General features: G+C 45.7%; 1 protein-coding gene across 2 annotated transcripts in view; it reads right to left on the minus strand.

Annotated features, from left to right (window-relative positions):
• The window catches only part of NPHP3 (nephrocystin 3), a 71,996-nt gene extending 51,193 nt beyond the window's left edge, over positions 1-20,803 (minus strand). The window contains exons 1-8 of one of the 2 annotated variants that reach the window (XM_075586783.1): positions 20,615-20,803; positions 13,430-13,804; positions 9,042-9,167; positions 7,187-7,337; positions 6,070-6,222; positions 3,356-3,489; positions 1,701-1,861; positions 110-272 (exon numbers count right to left, since the gene is read on the minus strand). In XM_075586783.1, coding sequence (XP_075442898.1) covers positions 110-272; positions 1,701-1,861; positions 3,356-3,489; positions 6,070-6,222; positions 7,187-7,337; positions 9,042-9,167; positions 13,430-13,753 — 1,212 coding nt within the window. In that variant the 5' untranslated portion in view covers positions 13,754-13,804; positions 20,615-20,803. Of the gene's footprint in view, positions 1-109; positions 273-1,700; positions 1,862-3,355; positions 3,490-6,069; positions 6,223-7,186; positions 7,338-9,041; positions 9,168-13,429; positions 13,805-20,536 lie in introns of both variants that reach the window. The other variant, XM_075586784.1, reaches the window with a different exon arrangement.
• Positions 20,804-21,248: the final 445 nt, after the last annotated feature.

A 21,248-nucleotide genomic window follows, 5' to 3' on the forward strand; every position in this document is an offset into this window, starting at 1 on the left:
TGTATTTCAACCGAAGCAGGGCTACCTTACAGTCAGCAGACCTGAATATCCCCAGGCCGAGTCTGTTACATTCTAAAGAAGTAATGGTCAGGCCTTGTACTGTACTTACCTTGGTTCTATTAGTCTTAGTTGGGTCTTGCTCCAGCAGCTGCTGCATGCATTCCGAGCTGCTGCTGCTGCTGCTACTGCCATCCTCCAGCTTGTGATAAATTATCCGTGGCTTTGCCTCAGTATTCTTAAGGAATGCCTCCTTGCAGTCCTCCCACAGACAGCTACAATGCAGATCAGAAACACCATCAGAAAAAAACTTTTATTTATTTATAAAAATGTTTTACCGGGAAGTAATATAACAAGAGAAGCTGCACACCACATATAATAAAGTCAAAATACTTGCTAGGACCAGTGCTCCTGGTTCAGGGATATCTGCCTAAGAATCCAGTGTATGGAGAAAAAATGAACGATCCAGGGCAACTTCGGATTTCTTTGAAAAATGTAAATCGGCACAATTTGCGCTGATTACATTTTTCACAGAAATCCAAAGTTGCCCTTGATCATTCATTTTTTTTACCAGGAAGTAATACATTGAGAGTTACCTCTCGTTTTCAAGTATGTCCTGGGCATAGCGTTATGATGACAAATACAGTTACATAAGTGAACAGGTTATACATTATATACAAGACATTGCATGCACAGGTAGAGATAATATATATTATAGGCGTATGTTACTGTTACAGACCAGGTTAAAATGTGAGACAGCCTTAGTTTTGAAAGAACTTAGACTGGTGGCGGCTGTGAGAGTCTCCGGCCTGACTGTTCCAGGTGTGGGGTGCACGGTAAGAGAAGGAGGAGCGGCCGGATACTTTGTTGAACCTTGGGACCATGAACAGTCTTTTGGACTTTATCCCCTTTTCCTCTCCCCACACCCAAATATCACAGCTTTTTGCTCCCTCAACACAAGCGATAGGTGTTGTTTGCGAAGTTTTTCACAAAGAAACATGACATTAATATAGTACAACAGTATGTTCCTATGTATCTACATGTAATCCTGCTCTGTCTGTTTGTCTCTTAATAAAAGAACTAAACAAGTTCACCACAAAGAACTAAACTAAGATAATAAATGTGACATGTTTTATAGGTTAAAACGACAGTAACCCCAAAAATCTGACAGAAAATTTTCAAATCATTTTTGAATGCTCACTCTGACAATGTTATAATATAAAGCAATGAAACCTTAATCTTACTGCTCCAATCTGTTCCTTAAAATCTCTTCCTTTTCTAATTCTCCTCCCCGATAAGAGTGGTGCTACAGAAGATGGATTACCTTATTACTGGGGAAACAATGCTGACAATCTGCACCCCATCCCATTTTATTTTTAAAAAAAGCAACATTTTAAGGTGTTATATATTACTTAAAAATACACGTACGTGTCTGATAAAAGAATGTATACAAATAAAGAACATTTTATCCCCCAAAGTCCAGTCACTCCACTAAACACTAATAAGAGCAGACTCAGGCGTCTGACAAGAGACAGATGACTGAAGTGGTTGCTGATAAGAGTTTACAGTTTGCAAAGATCCTTTAAGTGGACCTACAGTATATGGGGTAAAAGTTTCGAAGTAAGTAGGCAGCCATTTTTAAGTAACCCTAACATTATCTGGCACAGTTAATCATTAGTAACTGTTAGGGCAGAGTCACCTACCTGGGCAAAGAGGAACCCATGAACAATATGACTAGCGAACTCTTCTCAATCTCCCACTTTCGCACAGCTAAGTAATGGCTCTCACATTCTTCTGGGAAATATACTACTTGAAAGAAATAGCCCAGGGTCTCACACATTTTCTTACATTTTGGGGAGTAATCCTGTAAAGTAAATAAAACAATACATGTTATGTACAGTCTGGAACAATACAGACATTTTGTTCAATAATCAATATTTGTAACGCAGTTTAAATTAACAAAAGAAGGTCATTAGTATTTTATATTGATTGGTCATGTAACTTATACTACTGATTAAATGAATGCTGTTGAAGGGCAAGCAAGTAATAAGTACAAAAACTTGCAATCATAATAAAACATAGGCAAGATTGGGCAAAACTGAAATAACATCTTTGTAGCGATTACCACCTTCATTTTTGTGAAGGGATCGCACAGTGACTCTAAGTACCAACACCCATCGGCCAATGTTTTTTTGTGAGGAGTCACTTGTGAGCGTGTAAACAAATGCATACTGTAAGAGGCAGGTGCAGACGTACACACAAGGAGACAGTTTTGGGAAATTAAAACATGGCTTTATTTAGCCTGTACCTTTCAACAATGCACAGCAAACAAAAATATACAAAAGAAACAAACACCTATCCCTGTGTAAGGGCTAACTTACTTCCCCAGTCCTATCTGCAAGACTGGGAGGAAAATCCCCTTACCAGTCTACCACCCCAAAGTCTCAAGCGGTACCTTAAAGCAGGTGGCCCTTCAGGCCAGTGGTCTCCGGGTGTCTTGATCTCAGCACAGCCTTTGTGCTCAAGACTTCATCGCCCTATGTCAGTGTGTCTGTGCTATGGAGTCCTTTAGGGCTGGGACCCGCTGCGCCCGGTGGCGCGGGCGGCCACGTGAGCGCTACTCGCCATTGCCTTGTAGCCTCACGATCCGGTCCCAGTCCCTCCTCACTGCCAACTGACTACGTACTGTGACGCGTCAGCCAGCAGGGGATACCAGAGAATTGTGTTCCCGTGCGGCGACGCGTCACATGGTACGCGAGTCAGCCAATGGGGAGGAGGGGAGGGAAGGAGCTAGATGGGAGGCGCCTTGGGCGGGGAGCAGGGAAGGAGATGCAGGTTAAAGTGTGTGTGTGTATATGTATGTATGTGTATATGTATATGTGTGTGTGTGTGTGTATGTATGTTTGTGTGTATGTATGTGTGTGGGGGGGTGGACGGCACCACGATCAGATCCCGCCCCCTCCCACTCCCGCCCCCCTCCCCCCCTCCTACTCCCACCCCCCTCCCTCCTACTCCGGCTCCCGGCTCCCTACAGACCGCATATCGCGGTCTGTGTCTGTCAGCGCCCCGCCTGTCTGCAGTGCCCGCGCGCTGACTGAGGGAGCGGGGCCTTAGCCTTAGGCTGTCCCCAGCAGGTTTTTTTTTACCCTCCTCTGATTACCCAGTTGGAGCTGATTAATTGATTAGCTGCAAATCAACCAGCTCCCTGCTGGATTTCTCAGACCACTAGAGGCTTTTATTTAAACGGGGATAAGTCCCTGTTACACATATCATAAATAAAACCTGCTCCCTGATAATCCGAAGGGCAAAAAGATATGACAAATGATAACGTGTGAAGGTATCTCAACTCTTTTCTCACCCTCAGGAAGATGTCCACTTCTGCCTGGGTTTCTTCTGTGTGCATCAGGTAGCATCGTACAGTGTTACTCCACAGAGACGGTGAGAATAGAGGAGTGACCTGCAGAAGGCTGGCCACAGCTGCATCCCAGTCATCTACCAAGCAAAGAGAGATCATGGCTTCTACCTAAACCAGCACTTTAACGTACTCATAAATAAATAAATAAATATCAGAAACCCCCACAGCCCAGACACTCAAGGAATGTACCACAAATAACAAAACGTTAAATCATAGATCAATCATTCCAAAACGGAAAAAACAGCACATTAAATACACACAAAAAAAAAATCTAAATATCTGTTAGACTGTTTAATTATTAGCATCTACCTGTACACTCTACTACGAGCTACATACGCCGTTATTTCAGTATTGTAATTATTGATGATGGATTAAAGTGGTGTTATTTATTAAACATTGCCCTAATGCAGCGGTGCGCACACTGGGGGGCGTGCAAGATTTGCTAGGGGGTGTGCATGCAGTTACAGAGGCCCCGCGCACTTCCCCAAGGCATTTAAATCAAATTCCGGGGGAGGCGTGAGGCCTCTGTAACGTCCCTTACCTGCTGCACGCCGGGTCTTCGGCAATGCGGCGTCAAATGACACCGTGAGGTCATGTGACGTGATGCGTTGCCAACAACGCGCGTCAAATTACGCTGCGGGGTAATGTGACGTCACATGACCCGCGATGTCATTTGATGCCGGGTTCTAAGCCGGGGGGACGCGAACGCTGGGGCTCCAAGGCAGGGGGGCGCACACCAAAAACATTGTGCACCCCTGCCCTAATGCACTGGTTGTGGAGGTTTCTGCCTTGTATCTTGGAGGCCTCTTGTAGTTATTTTTATTTACCTCGGTGGTGTCTCACCTTTAAGATTCTTTAATTATTTTAGCAAATAAAATGACCACTTGTGAGCTCATTTATGTCTCAGACATGTCTGCGACCTTGCCTTTCCCCATTATCTTTTAGCATAGTGCATCCACTGCAGCCAGGGATTCTGGGTAATGACATTAACTTTTGCTTCATGTCCATATTAATATGGGTCCCTACAAGCGTATGTCTGTTGTATCACACAGCTTCTCAGCACAGCCTGGGATAAAGAAGTGCATGGCCAGCAAACCTACTCAGTTTCCACCTTTTGGGTCTCAGTGTTTTATATAGGCTATAGGAATGATATTAACTCTGTTCTCTAGTGCCGGTCTACAGTATAATTTAAGAAGAAACAAAATGTACCTTTACTTTTCATATTCTCAACCGAAATATCCCCCAGAAGAAATGAACTGCGTTATTCTCAGCTCAAGGATACCCCTGGTTGTTGAACATGTTTATGTGCTGTCCCCTCCCCCCCCCCACACACACTAAATTAACCAGTAGTAAACATCACTGGGACTATATAACATTTTGGTTAAGTTTAAAAAAAAAATAATCTTGGAGATGAGAAGCGCAGAACTGGGCTGTTCATCTTTGGGAGAATCTGAGGGGGGAAATGTAAGGGATTTGCGGCATTGACAAAAACAGAGCAACAGCGCAGGTGCACTTCCCACGCGCTTCTGAAACACAGAGCTGTCCTGCATGGTAATCTTTAACATGATAGATTAATCACTAAATACAGAAGATACAACTCCCTATCTACATAGAGTAAAAGTGTGGTCACCTGTATAGAGTTAGTTTTCCTGTTCCAAAACTCCCCTTATTTTTCCGCTAGCCTCCTGATCAGACAGTGAAACCCTCCAACACTCACCTGGACAAATAGTGTTGTACGATATTGCTTTTGTGCGACTCTACAAAATAACCAGTACTTTTTGGCTTAAAACGTTAAACACGATCAATCTAAGTTTAAAATCGGTGTAGCATTCCTTCCTCAATTTTTTATGAGACTGTATCTAATCCTTAGAGTAAGAACAAATTGCATTGTGTTATATACAGCATGCTGTCTCTCTTTTGTTGCCGCTTTCATTACAGATCATAAATTATAAAACGCTAATTAAAAGTTGTTGAAGAGGTATGACAGACCAAGAGCTGTCACTTTATTTCAGTTCCTGTGTGGGGGGACAGGGCTTGCAAGTCAATGAGTTGTGAGCATCGGTTGGCAGCCTTGAGCTTCATACAATTGTATAGTACTAAAAAAGGTGACACTGTGTGCTCATTTGCATGTAATTTCCCAGAATCCCTGGCTGCAGTGGAAGCACCGTATGCTGATATATTAGGGAAAGGCAGGATTGCAGACCTGTCTGAGGCATGTGAGTATTTGTATTTGCTATACAGTAGTACTAAAGGAATGATGTACAGGTAATACAGTTGAATACAATGCACTCATAGCCATACCTTTGACACACATACATTTATTTATTCTTGTCCAGAAATGACAGATTTAGCCGACCTGACTATTTTTGGTGTCGCGATTGCGCGTGGTCCCGTGACAATGCTGATTGCGTCCTGGAAGGATTGACGCTGTGGGGTGTCCCATTGAAAGGAATGGACCCCCTGCAGTGCCATCGTGGTTGCCAACTCTCCCAGCACCACGTTTCTCGGGAGTTTCGACCACAGAGCCAAAAACAGTAAGCACGGCTACCTCTGTCCTTTAACGGATAGTTTTCTGCAATAACCGTAATTTGCAGCTGCTGAAAACTATTAGCTTTGAAACAGAATAGTGTAGGACGGTTGGTGTGACATCTGCTTACCTCGGTTCACATTTGCAAATGGCCCTTCCACATCAATAGAACTGTGAGCAAACTCAGGCCCTCGGAAAGACTGCTGAAGCTGCATCATGCTACCAATGGAAGGCTCGCTTCCTAAGGCTCCGCCGGTCCAGTAGTCACATTGTGTGCCAGGAACTTCATACATGAAAATAAAAAGCTGTTTACATCAGATCTCCTGTTGCATCAGGTACAGTACTTCACAAAAGTGAAAATTACTGTTTCTTATTGTGTGAGGATACGTCTTTCGGAAACCACATATGGTACAAACCAACAAACCATAGCACTGTTGAGTTCTACACTACTGCGTCATAGAGAAGCAAATAGGGTAAAGAACCAAACAAGACAAAAACTTAAAGAAGTTATTAAATAGGAAATACCCTCCTGGTTTTTATTTTCTCCAAAGCATACTTTCAAAATATCTGATTTCGTACAGGCATACCCAGCAATAACGTACGCAATGGGTACAGAGCATGTATGTAAAGCGAAAATGTACTTAAAGGGAAGCACTACATTTTTTCCACTTATCGATGCATGTACTGTACTGCAATCATCATATACGTGCATAACTGATGTAAATAACGCATTTGTAACAGGCTCTATAGTCTCCCCGCTTGCGCACAGCTTCAATACAGGTAGGGAGCCGGTATTGCTTTTCATGACGTGCTGACAGGTGTATGCGTGAGCTGCCCTTTGCCTATTGGGCGATGTGTCCTTACTCGCGAGTGTACTTAAAGTGAGTGTCCTTAAACCGGGGTATGCCTGTATATAGCTTATAACAATGTTCACCTGCTCCAAAGGTGGCAATCACTTCTTATCACTAAGCTACTCTTTCAAACAAGTTAGGCAACAGTTACAGGATGCCCACATCATAATAAAGATGTATCATTCTGCGTCCCTGTATGCTTAGCTTTATATCAAATGAAGGCCATTATTCACATGCAAAGATGGTGTAATAGCCCATATTTCTTTTATGCTGATTTCATCACCTATAATGCTTCTTCGTCAGACAATAAATAGCCCCAGAAACAAGCTCACTTGTCACCCTGTGCCTCCACAGAGAATCATGTCTCTGTCCCGTCTCATCGTTATTCGCACATACCAGTCACTTCTGTGCCGTTGTCATCAGAATCTGAGTCGCCAAGATCAAACACCTGGATCCCCTGGGCCTGCAGCCTCTGAAATTTAGCCTCAAGGTCTCGCTTGGCTCTCAGCAAGTCCTGGATCTCTTTTTCTTTTGTTTCCCTAAAGATCTGTTAAAAAAAAAAAAAAGGAGATGTAATTAACCCTTCAATGTGCAACACTTGTACTGTACCTTTTGCATAAGGAAGTGTGATGTAATGGCGGAACTAAAACCTTTAGAGACAAATGCTTACTAGGGTCTTGCTGGAGAGACCCCCATAGTCACAGCACGACTCTGCTTTTTCTTGTGTATGCCAACCCAGACATTATATTTACTAGAGAAGATCCCTCGCCAGCATTCAATACCATCAAAGCAGGGCACTCACTTGCAAAATCTCTTCACGTGATCCTGTTCCTATTTCATAACAAATGACAACTCCAGCACCAACAGCAAAAAAAGAAGTGACTCCTGAGAGAGAGATGAGAGAATGCCAAAACTGTGCCAGGAGTTACTGTAGGATGTAGCTCTCTCCTACGTGTGAATTTTATTGCCGAATTAATAAAACTGGAATTTGCACATCGGATGGTCGCTTGTTATGAAATGATGACCGGATTTTGTGTGTCCTGTTTTGGTCCTACCGAAGTTTGGTAAGGGATATTTAGTGGATGATAATTGGGCTGTTATATTGCAGGTTTAGCACCACAAATAGTATAAATTTATTATTTATTTTCTCTTGCTAAAAAAAAAAAAAACTGTATTTATAGTATACTCTACAATTATAAAAATAATAAAGATGTATGGAAATTGGAAACCTTGTGTGACGGTAGGGGCAACCTGGCGCAGTGCATTAAAGGTTAACCCCGCTGGTTGTCTCAACCCATCAAGATGGCGACCTATGTGTATGGTCAAAATGCCCATATAGGTGCAGTCAAAATGGCTGCCAGACCTGTCATTGTATGATACCCCAGTTAGTCAACAGTAGAAACTGTTTATTTGGCATTTGTATTTACTGTGTATATTCTGTGGGATTCCTTATGTGCTGGGCCCGTGATTCGTTTCGTGAGGCTAGCATACAATTAATCCAAGGACCGGCATTTGTGTGGGGTCAGGTGTAGTGCTGTAGGACAAAGGAGAACTGTGCTGGGACACTCCCACATGATGGGAGAGTACACACTCTTTAAGCAGTGAAGCGTCTCGCTCTGCAGGTGTGGAGCTGAAGCCAGGGGGCGATGTCTGGGTTCTAGCCCTGTCGGCTCGTTCCCTATTGGTCAGTTCATTTTGCCCTCTCCCTGAGGTCCTTCCCCTTGGTGCCGTCCTACAGCATTGTACCAGCCCCCAGTTCTAATTGGTCTGGCTCCAGTGAGCCCTCGGTCTCTGATTGTCTCAGCGAAGACAATCTCTTCGCCGATTGGACGGCACCCGGTTTTCCATGCTTTCAGATGGAGGCCGGGGTTCTATGTAAGCCGACGCCCATCAGAGTTCCACAGTTGTTCATGGTCAGTCTCGGTGACCAGACACTAACTGGAAATACAAATGGTGACACGTGAAGCGGGGATCCCGAGTTACTGGGATATCCTGCGATGGGCGGATCATGGAGGCGTCCTGGGTCAGCTCGCCCAACACCTGGTGAGCTAGGAGTCCCCCGTAACCCCATGTCTTGGCGAGTTGTAACCGTGTTTCTGCACAGTGTTGCTCCCTGATGGCTCCGGCCAGAATAAACTGTTTATTTAACTCTCTCGTTCCGCCTGGTGCGTGCGATCCTGGTGTAATAGTCTGATCTCCCGTGACAGTGTATCTCCAATAGATATGTTTCTTCTTAAGTCTAGCGACTAACCTTAAACTGTCTTTTCACTTTGTCTCGGTCATGCTCAAAAGTAGAAGCCCTTTCCATGGCTTGGTATTTAGCTTCGACTGCTCCCTCTTTCTCCCGGAGTATCTTCTGGTAAGTTTTTTGAAGTGCCTAAGAAAAGAAAGAAAAATCAGAGCTACAGATGCAGCCGCCATAATTTTACAAAATCACGCGGTTTAGACCTCGGAATACCCATGTGATGGCGCGCAGGATTACTTCCAACCGTACCGCGTTAAGACGCGAGTGCCGGCGAGTGCATAAAATGGCATTTTTGTGTTCTGGCTTTTAAACACCTGAAATTGGCACAGTAGCACAGTACTGTTCACATTACAATTCATTAATTTCATTGCATTTAATTGTACACAATCCATAAAATTCAAACAAAGCAACCGCAATAAACGCGTGCCTGGGGCGATTGGCCGCGTTCATGCCGTGTGGAGTACAGCAGCGCACACGAAAACGGCACCGTGATGCCTTAAAATAACGGCCGCTGCATCTGGAAGTAGCAGACAGAGGACATTTTCAGAAATTTTTATGCAACTTAATTTTGCTTGCTTTTTTTCTCAATGGGGGATGGGGACATCACTAAAATAATCATAGATTAAAAAGATAATATGTAAAGGTCCTTTATCAAATGTGCATCTATTTTTCTCCTTATAGAATACATACTCCATAATGTACTATATGTAACGACATATGTTCTTTTTTTTGGGTGAAAGATTCATGCCTTTATTTACTAAGCGGTCCTTCAGCTATAGGGAGACTTGATGTCTTCGAAGCCGCGGTTTAAAAAACGTAAAGCCGCAGCTCAGGAGATGGTGACGCCGTGGTTGTGCAGCAATAATACTCCGGCACTGTGACAGTCACGGTGGTGGCCCGAGTCTTGCCCCGGCTGACGAAAATAGTAAGTCTTGCAACATCTGTATGCCTTCCAGCAATGTAACAAGGTCTGGATTATCCTTTGGGCCCAATGAGTACAGCGCCCAGGGCCTGTGAAGCTCCCAAGGGCCTACGGAAAAGTTTCAGGCGCCAAAAAAAATGTCAGATGACTCAAAAATGAGAAAAGAAACTGCTAAATCAAACTTAATCATTTGCTTGAATCAAATGACTTTACAAAAACCTTTTTACTATAATAATACATCTACAAATGTTGACGTGTATATATACACACACATGCATGTAACGTTAGATACAATTGTGAGATATTATGGAAAGTTGAATAATCGAGAATTAATAATAAGCAGTGTAACCGCATATCAACATAGAGTGTTTGATAGGTTTGATATCTGAATCAAGTTTAATGATATTAGCACTGATTTAAGTAAATGTAGATTAAACATTAACTTTGCCGCTCTTTTTGTTAGCAAAATCACGTGCTACATCTTCCAATTTCAATTTTTGCAAAAGAGTCGTTTCTGACCCATGGTTTATCTATAGATCTATCTAGGGGGCCTACAGTACGATTATGAGAGTGCCCAGGCCAGGGCCTACAAAGACTTTAATCCGGCTCGGACTGTAACATCTTATTGCCCATTCACTTCCATGGACTGTAATGGTTCTTCTGGCAAGAAGAGGTTAGGTGCACTCACTGGATCTGTATAACAGGCTTTGGTGCACAGAGATCATCCCCCATAGAGGAGACCTACGATGCAGGACACATCCTCCAAAAACAAGAAAAACCAGCACGCCAGAGGCCTTCATACAAAAAATGATTTTATTCGCACAGATCTACGTGGATTAAAATCTTTTTGAAGTGAAACTTCTTTGCTGGCACCTAGTGATATTACATACGACTGAATTTCCTTCATTGGGAACGAAAATATGTAACAGAAGTGACGTCAGTTAATGGTGATGACCGCGCATGTGCAGGAGCGACTGTCACCGCATGCATGCGAAAAGCCCAGGAAAAAAAAAAAAACATACACACATACACACCACCCCTGTGGTCTGTGTACACATAGTACACAAACAAACAAAATGAACGCTGTTATTAGGGGAATTCCCAGTGAGTATAAATATACTGTACAAATACTGTACAAATGCAAATAGCAAAAATCTTACAAATCTATAATTTATCATAAAAAAAAACAGAAGTGGTAACGATGCAAGGTGTTTAAACATATAACACATGAATTGTATATAGATTAATATAATATAATAACTGCAATGATTCTTTAAAAAAAAGGGGGGGGGGGTGGGGGGAAGGTGTGTGCCGAGCACGCGCGTTCTAAGTCAAACCTCGTTGCGTTTTGTCACTGAAATTGTGTTTTTATCTTTATGATTTACATTGAATTAAAGACTGGAGAGTAACGGCATTTAAATACTTTACAATCCAAAATATGTATCTTACTTTAGTTATCATAAATCAATTATATCATGTATTCCAATGGAGGTGTTTGGTCTGAGGAAGGGACTGCTTGTCCTGAAACGTTACCATTGTCAGCTCTGATGCATTAATACATTTGAAATCATTTGATTCCACTACAAATTGTGTGCCTCTTCCTTTCTCCTACCATGTATTCCAAGTGATAGTATGGAAATTTCGACAAAAAAATAAATAAAATAAATTATACTCTCAAATCTCTTTAATTGAATTAAAAACATCACCATCACAAATACAATTTCTGTGACAAAACAGTGACAAAAAACAAAAGTTTTACTTAAAATGCGCGTGCGCGTGCTCGGGGCACACACTTTTTTTGTATGAAGACGTCTGGAGTGTCCGTTCCTTCTTGTTTTTGAAGGATGTGTCGTGAATGTTTCTTGTGGCACCAGAAGATTTCTTACGACATAGCCCCACAGTAAACATGGCCCTGAATCCCTCTACAAAACTATTTGGAGTGGGGAAACAGGAAAACAAGGTTCTCCTTAAATGAAATATAATACAACAATGTTGGGTGGTAATAAATGCACGTACAGAAGATTCACTTATAAATGCAGGGCATGTTTAGGGTACATGTTATAGCTCGAGTAATCAGTTGCCCCACTCCATGGATGACCGCCGCTGTCAGCCTCAGATCAAGATGGAAAAACGTCCTCATGTCTGAGAGCTTAGATGTCCGGAGGGTCCCTCGCGACTCTACATCCACTCACACGGCGACAGTCCACGGAAATAAACCAGGAAACTCGGCGCAAAAATGGGAACGCTATATCCCTCATTGATGGCTATAGGACTCAAGTAGCCCACGATGTAAGCCTTAGCTCCCGGTGCCGCAATACGGAGCCACTGATGTCACTAGATCGCGCCGCAATCAAGCGACCCTCTAGCGCTGAGTCGGTGGGTTAGACCGAAGGCTGCAATGTGAGCAAAACACAGTGATAACGGGAATAAATGCAACAATGCTCAATACACTACTCCTACGCATTTCGTAGAATCTAATCTACTTCATCAGGGATAGTTAGTGCACAGATACAGATGGTATTTAAACCCCACGTCTGCTGTTGATTGGTTCCTCAGGGGGTAGCAATCAACCAACCACAGTCAGAATGCAATATTAACACAGATGTAGCATAATTACAATCACTATTAAAACATACACATACATTTTAATGACAATAAAGGTTTAAAATATCAGCATCGAAGGTGTACAACAACTTATACAATTATATATCAAGGGGGTCTATCTGGGTGATTAATTTAATAATGTTTTCAAAGTAGTACTTTATGTAAACATGCGGAGCGGAGACTTGGGAGGAGTTTGATTGCCTCAGACTTTTCCCTTTTGTCTGATGTCTGTGTGTGTTCTATACTGGCGCTTTCATAACGACAGGGTCGGATAAAGGTAAAGAAAAATGTGGCTGACAAAAATGGTCATACCGAGAGGCTCCTAAGAACTTTATCTAATTAAATTTCTAAAAATAAAGTAGCCAAAAAAATGCTATTAACATTGTTAGATTTATTTTGGAAGGATAATTAGACTGGTCAATCTTTACTAAAGTATGTTTTCTGATCACCTATGTGAGATTGCATCTTGAAACCAAAGCTGCGGCCCTGCTAGCGCTGAGCGGGCAGCGCTTGCCGCGGTTACTTACATATATAGATATATTTACGGACGCTCGTCACTTAGATAAACAAATACAATCTTACTTTCTAGAGCGCTCAACAATCCGCAATGCCCCCCCCCCCCCACGCGTGTAAATGCAAGGACACCCGGCGCTCATGCTTGGAGCGCTCTCGAAGCATGAGTGCGCTCAGCGCCAGCGAGGAATCGAGAACTGTCAACCCAACATCTCTGCTCCTGTAGAACCACAGCATCTTTATTGCAAGCCTTTCCAGCAAGTGGGGATTAGTGGGACTAGCACAAAAAGAAACTACAACAAAAACCACTATGAACAGACATCACAGCCTGTATACAAGCCAATGTTTTTCGCACCTGTAACTCCGCTCTCAACCTTTTATTCTCCTCGTCCAGTTTGACCTCCTTCTTCTGCATGGAAGAAATCTCGTTGTTCTTGCTGACCCTGAATATCTCATACTCCTTCTTCAGCCGTTCATATTCAGCAGCATATTCCAGGTCCACCGAGGCCGTGGATTTAAAGCTGGCCCCAATGACACGAGGGCCACGTCGGAAAGAGCTGCGGAGGAGGCGCGCCTTGGGCTTAACTTCTACAGGAATCTCACAGGCTTCTCCTCCTCCTCCCCCATATGTATCTTCAATCACTTCTCCTGGGCTCACCAGGGATGATGCTGTCCCCATGGTGATCTCACTGGTACTATGTCCACTGTTACCTCTGCATCACTCCCAACTCTGTAGGACACCAAAATAAAGTAATTAGCATTGTGAAGATGTACTTTTTGGATTTGGGAAGGTGCAATCCATAAACTATGGGATACAGCTACAAAAGTACACCAGCAAAAGCTAAAGTGATTCTGTATTGTTTCCGCACATGGATCCACGTAGTATATACACATTTCTCTTAATAATATAAAATAATACAATAAATCAGACATAAACGTCTCTGGCATATTGACACAACGAACCAAGTAAGGGGACTACAATGTGTGCAAGACTTTTACTGAACTAAAACTGCTTAGGAAGCCAATAATGTTTAAGGTAAATTCACACATGGAATGAAAATGCAGTTTAGATTGAAATGTTCAGGAAGCAATAATCCCCAATTTACAGTTTGTGAATGAGAGCCATCTACTACTGTGACTTAACTAAATGTAGTGGAGTACATGGCACTAAGGTTTTAATATCTGTACAGCATCTCAACGTCATGCTTTATTAAAATAACAGTGCCATGTATATTCATGTGCCTCATTGGAATTTCGCAATATTGGTGTGCTATCAATATTTTGACACAGGGATAAAAATGAACAGAGGCATAGATAAAAGGAAAAGTGAAGCAATATGACATAAAAGTGGTATTAGTATTTTGTGAGTGTTGTGAAATGATTGATGCTGCACAGGTACCAAAATACATACTTGGCCCCGGGGAAATGGGAGATGGAGTGTCATCATCACATATCCTTAATACTGACCCTAGTGTTCCTGATCGAGCTTCACTAATAGATGAGGGAAAGGAATTCCTAGCAAAATAAGTGAAAACCCTGGAGAAGTTTTAAAAGGAACTATGCTCTGTGCCTCCTATTCCTCCAGTAGAAAATCCCTGAAACTCTTATGATGGCCATGGAAGTTAGTGGAAAAGTGTATGCAGTCCCGTAGAGGGGATAACTATTAAAGGTGAATAAGGATTTTCTCAGGGACAGTGCCTACCTTGATAGGAGAAGACGACTGTGAGAGCTAGATGGACCAGTTCAGTCAAATGGAGCAAGAATGGGAAGGAACTGATCAAGATAAGACGGTCCAGGTTTCAGGGAACCTTAAAGGACCAGCACTAGCTATATGAGCAGTTCGAGATGAAGAGATGACTGTCACCCCTGCTGATTACCTGAGGGCACTAGAGAGTACGTTTGGAGTTGCGGAGAGTGGGGAAGATTTTTACTTCCGGTGTCGAGAGATGTATCAACAAGATGGAGAGAGATTATCTGAATTTGTACGACGACTGGAAATAACCCTAAAGAGGGTTGTGAGGAAAGGTGGAGTTTTGGCGGAAAAAAGTCATCAGGGAACGGATAGAGCAGTTCATCTGAGGGGTCCCTCAATGTGTGAAGCCCACCTAGAGTACACTGACGGGAGGTCGCTGGGGACCGGCACTGAACAGTGCTGAATCATGGTCTGGGGAAGGCAAGCCCTGTCAACTGGAAATACTGGGACGGGATGGCGGGACCTAAGTCGGGTCCAAATTCGGAGAGGAGCCACTGGAAGGAGTGGAAAAGTACATGGCTTCGAGGCAAGTGGAGGAGATACCAAAGGGAGATGCTCAGTTTAAGCACTAGGGAAGGTCCAGTTGGGAGCATTTTCCCAGAGGGAGGATGACTTCTAGAGGGGCTCCTGCTAGGAGCCACAGACCTGAATTCTACTATAAAATGTGGAAAAGAAAGACATTATTCCCATGATTGTGGCCGGAAAGAAAATTTGTGACAAGTGGTTTGGAAAATACAGCAGGGCTTAAAGGGACTCAGTGAAGGAGCACGCTAGGCCTCACAAAAGAACAAATGAAGGCTCCACCAACACCATTCCTACCTGAAAGCCGAGCCAATCCCAAGTGCCAGGAGCTATCCTGGGTCCCTCTGCAAAAGTACACACTGTCCCGTGTCTAAAAACCTACCAATGAGTGGTGAAAGAACACGAAAATCTGGCTGACGATCCAGTGGGAGACCAGGTCGCGCCCTGTGAGAGTGTCCTCTAATAGTATCCTTCAAATAGAGGGGAAGTGCTCCATTAAGAGGAAGGAGGTCTATTAGTGATGATAGACAGACTCCCTCAAGGAGGATTCCCAGGCAGATTGTTAGTGAAAAGTGGAGTTGTGTCAGTGCCCACTACAAAATTAGACTGGGTGACAATTGAAGCGGGGAACAAGACAACCCTTGACGTGCTGGTAAAAAAGGTATGGGGGTAGCCACAGTGCTCACCTTGAGGAGACTAGACTGAAAAAAATTGACGTCTGATATGTTTCAGTGTACATTATGAACTTTTTGATTTTAATCACTATAGTCCTTATGGTTCATTTTTGTAAATAAAGTTTTCTGTAGTTCAGTGGAGGTGGCTAACACCACCTCTTTCCAGCTAATATAATTGATTCACCTAGGAGGAGTGCATGGTTTCAAGGGGATCTTTTTCTCTCTTTTCAACACCCATGACATTTACCTAAGACTACCCAGGCGTATCCAGTAGTTAGTATGGCTAAATAGGTTGTCCCCCTAACAGATGACTCAGATGAACTCTGGAAATGTGATACCTGCTGGAGCACAAAGTAATCAGACTTTGGAACTTGTCATTAAATGATGGCACCTATAACTGCCTATCTTTAGTTAGGTATCATTTATTAGGCAGAACTGTATTATATGCAATTATAAATATTCTGTTGCATAAGGATTGATGGGGGCATCAATCGTTTTATTAGGTGGGGAATGGAGCCCCTGCTACAAATATCTGGTGCGATAAGTAATAAGTGACACTGTTCCTGATCTGCCTGGCAACACATGACAGGCGGACACAGGATTGGATAAGAAGATAAACGGATAGAACCTGGAGACCAACTGTCAGTTTGAGACACACATGTAGTGTGACAGTTTGAGACACACATGTATGTGACAGTCTGAGTGGCACACAGAGACAGCCTGACACTCACAGAGGTGAAAGAAGAGGCTCGTAGGAGACGACTAGCCAAGGAGAGAGAAAGTGAGAAACAGCAGTAGAAACGTATCCTCGACACCAGGGGAGCGCAAACTTTTTTCCCCTGCGCCCCCCTGCCGGCAGTTCCCCTATTACCTTGGCTCCGGCGGCGGCATCATGACGTCACGTTGCCATGGTAACGTGACGTCACATGACCTCGCAGCGTCATTTGACGCCCCGTTGCTATGGCGACGCGTGTAAGAAGCTGCCGTTGCCAAGGTAAGTGAGGTTTTACAGAGGCCTTCGCCGCTCCCCCGGCACTTAATTTCAGTGCCTTCGGGAAGCGCGCGGGGCCTGTGTAAACCCTGCGCCCCCCGCAGACAGTCTCACGCCCCCCCTGGGCGGCACTCCCCCCAGTTTGCGCACCGCTGCTCTACACACGGAGAAAAAGAACTGAGAAGGGACTTTTCCCCACACACAGAGAGAGACGGGTTATGAGAAGAGCCCACAGAGAACCGTGGGACACGAAGCCACTGAATAACCTCTGCTGTCAGGGTGGAAGCAGCACACTGCCCTGCGGTGAGGGATCGACACATACATTATGTATACATCCATGTAACCCGCTTGGGGGCCCCGTCATGTAGTCACTACGTTTGGCACCCCAGGGGCCCCGTCATGTAGTCACTACGTTTGGCACCCCAGGGGCCCCGTCATGTAGTCACCACGTTTGGCACCCCAGGGGCCCCGTCATGTAGTCACCACGTTTGGCATCCCAGGGGCCCCGTCATGTAGTCACCACGTTTGGCACCCCAGGGGCCCCGTCATGTAGTCACTACGTTTGGCACCCCAGGGGCCCCGTCATGTATTCACTACGTTTGGCACCCCAGGGGCCCCGTCATGTATTCACTACGTTTGGCACCCCAGGGGCCCCTTCATGTAGTCACTACGTTTGGCACCCCAGGGGCCCGTCATGTAGTCACTACGTTTGGCACCCCAGGGGCCCGTCATGTAGTCACTACGTTTGGCACCCCAGGGGCCCCGTCATGTAGTCACTACGTTTGGCACCCCAGGGGCCCCGTGATGTAGTCACTACGTTTGGCACCCCAGGGGCCCCGTGATGTAGTCACTACGTTTGGCAGTCCAGGGGCCCGTCATGTAGTCACTACGTTTGGCACCCCAGGGGCCCGTCATGTAGTCACTACGTTTGGCACCCCAGGGGCCCCGTGATGTAGTCACTACGTTTGGCACCCCAGGGGCCCCGTCATGTAGTCACTACGTTTGGCACCCCAGGGGCCCCGTGATGTAGTCACTACGTTTGGCACCCCAGGGGCCCGTCATGTAGTCACTACGTTTGGCAGTCCAGGGGCCCGTCATGTAGTCACTACGTTTGGCACCCCAGGGGCCCGTCATGTAGTCACTACGTTTGGCACCCCAGGGGCCCCGTCATGTAGTCACTACGTTTGGCACCCCAGGGGCCCCGTCATGTAGTCACTACGTTTGGCAGTCCAGGGCCCCGTCATGTAGTCACTACGTTTGGCAGTCCAGGGGCCCGTCATGTAGTCACTACGTTTGGCAGTCCAGGGGCCCGTCATGTAGTCACTACGTTTGGCACCCCAGGGGCCCGTCATGTAGTCACTACGTTTGGCAGTCCAGGGGCCCGTCATGTAGTCACTACGTTTGGCAGTCCAGGGGCCCGTCATGTAGTCACTACGTTTGGCAGTCCAGGGGCCCGTCATGTAGTCACTACGTTTGGCAGTCCAGGGGCCCGTCATGTAGTCACTACGTTTTGCACCCCAGGGGCCGTCATGTAGTCACTACGTTTGGCACCCCAGGGGCCCGTCATGTAGTCACTACGTTGGGCACCCCAGGGGCCCCGTCATGTAGTCACTACGTTTGGCACCCCAGGGGCCCCGTGATGTAGTCACTACGTTTGGCACCCCAGGGGCCCCGTCATGTAGTCACTACGTTGGGCACCCCAGGGGCCCCGTGATGTAGTCACTACGTTTGGCACCCCAGGGGCCCCGTCATGTAGTCACTACGTTGGGCACCCCAGGGGCCCCGTCATGTAGTCACTACATTTGGCACCCCAGGGGCCCGTCATGTAGTCACTACGTTTGGCACCCCAGGGGCCCGTCATGTAGTCACTACGTTTGGCACCCCAGGGGCCCGTCATGTAGTCACTACGTTTGGCACCCCAGGGGCCCCGTCATGTAGTCACTACGTTTGGCACCCCAGGGGCCCCGTGATGTAGTCACTACGTTTGGCACCCCAGGGGCCCCGTGATGTAGTCACTACGTTTGGCAGCCCAGGGGCCCCGTCATGTAGTCACTACGTTTGGCACCCCAGGGGCCCCGTAATGTAGTCACTACGTTTGGCACCCCAGGGGCCCCGTGATGTAGTCACTACGTTTGGCAGCCCAGGGGCCCCGTCATGTAGTCACTACGTTTGGCACCCCAGGGGCCCCATGATGTAGTCACTACGTTTGGCACCCCAGGGGCCCCGTGATGTAGTGGCTTTGTCATGCTTTTGTTTCAGCTTTGATCACGTCCTGCGTTCCCATGCGATCTGATATATACAGACATGTGAATGTGGTCACAAGTGAGATTTTTATTTACTGTACGGTGAATTGGTTTTTGTCACTTTTTCACCCACCATAACTTATAATGTGCGGCTCAAACGTATTCCAGCATCCCATTGCAAAGCCGGTATAAACAGCCTCACACTGAAGAGACCCAAAAGCTAGAAAAGTTGTCTGTGAGTAGGTTTACTGGCTCAGCACTTTAACCCAGGCTGTGCTGGAAAGCTGTAATACGGCAGGCATAAGCTTATAGGGGTCCATGTTAAAATGGATAAGAAACAAATGGTGACACTGTGTGCTCATTTACATTTCATTTCCCAGAATCCCTGGCTGTAGTAGAAGCACTGTATGCTAAGGCCGCGTCCATGTTTAGTGCTTGCGGGCGGAGGCGCGCTTCCGCTCGGCACTGAGCCCCTACAGCCGCAATGAGAGCGGCTTTAGTAGAGGCTCACCTACGCTTCTGCGCGCTTGCGGAAGCGTAGGTCTTAGGAAAAATTTTAATTTTCCCGCTTGCCGGAGCGCAGGGCCGGTCACGTGAGCAGTTCGCCCAATGAGAGCGAACCAGCTCCGTGACGTCACTGGCCCGCACGCCGACACGCCCACGGATGGCGCGCTGTCTAAGGCCAGGGAAAGCACCCGCTTTCCCTCAGCCTCAGCGCGCCTCCGCACGCCAGCAAGAGCCATGGACGAAGCCTAGAGATAATGGGGAAAAGCTGGGTTGCAGACCTGTCTGAGCATGTGAATGTGCTCACAAGTGATCATTTTTTTGCTGCCCACTGTACGGCGGAGGCTGTCAATTTTTTACCCATCATAACTTATATACAGTAAATGTGTGGTTGAAGTATATAGGGGAACGGGTTAAAGGCCATGGCACTCAAAGGGTTAATCCATGTCAATGCATCATGTTAATACTTTTGCAGAGCTGTCAACCTTCAAGGTCCAAATATCAGGGAGATGTAGAGGGATCTGGAACAAATAATGTAATTTGAATGGCAAAGTGTGTGTGTGGGGGGTGGGGGGGGGGTGTCGGGGTGTGGGGGAGAGGGGGGGTGGGGATGTTATCACTGACTAAACATCAGTGAGACTGTCTCCAAATCACAGAAAGTCAGGGAGAGTTGACGTCTGCTTTCTCCCTCATAGAAGTCCCTGCTTCCCAGTGCAAGTTTAAGTAAGATTAATAAGAGACCTCCCTTATTCCCCTCCTTTAACACTCACCCTACCTGTAAGGAGAGTTGGGGTCACTGCTCTCTGTCTGGATATGGGAATCTGCCCCCCTCCTCAGGCATGCTTTGTCTTACCCCGTGGGCTGGAGATGCCTCTCCAAGCTGCCTCAGCTGTCATACCCCCTCACTGCATGAGCCGGGGGGTGTGGGGGTGCTGGGCTAGCAGTAGCCGGATAGGTGCAGAGATGAGACCCTGGTGGTAACTCTGCCTGCTCCCGGGTTATTTGCACTGCAACCCCTCGCGAGATGCAGCTTCTCCTCCGCCCCTCCAGACACACACACTACAGTGAATGTGCAGCCAGCATTGCGGGGGGGAAGAGAGGGAGGGAGAAACAGAGCAAGGTTAATGAGGATGCACAAAGAGAGAATGGGGGGAGCAGAGAGACAGAGAAAAGTGACATGGAGAAGCAGAGAGAAAAGTGAGAGTGGGGAAAGAAACAGAGATAAAAGTGACAGTGAGGAAATGGAGAAAAGAGAGGGGAGACGTAATGAGAGATGAAAGTGGAAACACAAAGAAAGATAAAAATGAGTGTGGAAGTAAAGTGTAAAAAGTTACAGTGGTTAAACAAAGAGAGGGAAAGAAAAGTGAGTGATGAGCAGAGGGAGACAAAAAAGTGACTAGAGAGAGAGAGAGAAAATGAGTTGAGGAGCAGAGAGAAAAATGATGAGAGGGAGAGAGGGAGAGAATGGAGAGGAAAAAGGGAGAGAG

The sequence above is a fragment of the Ascaphus truei genome, chromosome 2, assembly GCF_040206685.1.
Source record: "Ascaphus truei isolate aAscTru1 chromosome 2, aAscTru1.hap1, whole genome shotgun sequence".
NCBI classification, from domain to species: Eukaryota; Metazoa; Chordata; class Amphibia; order Anura; family Ascaphidae; genus Ascaphus; species Ascaphus truei.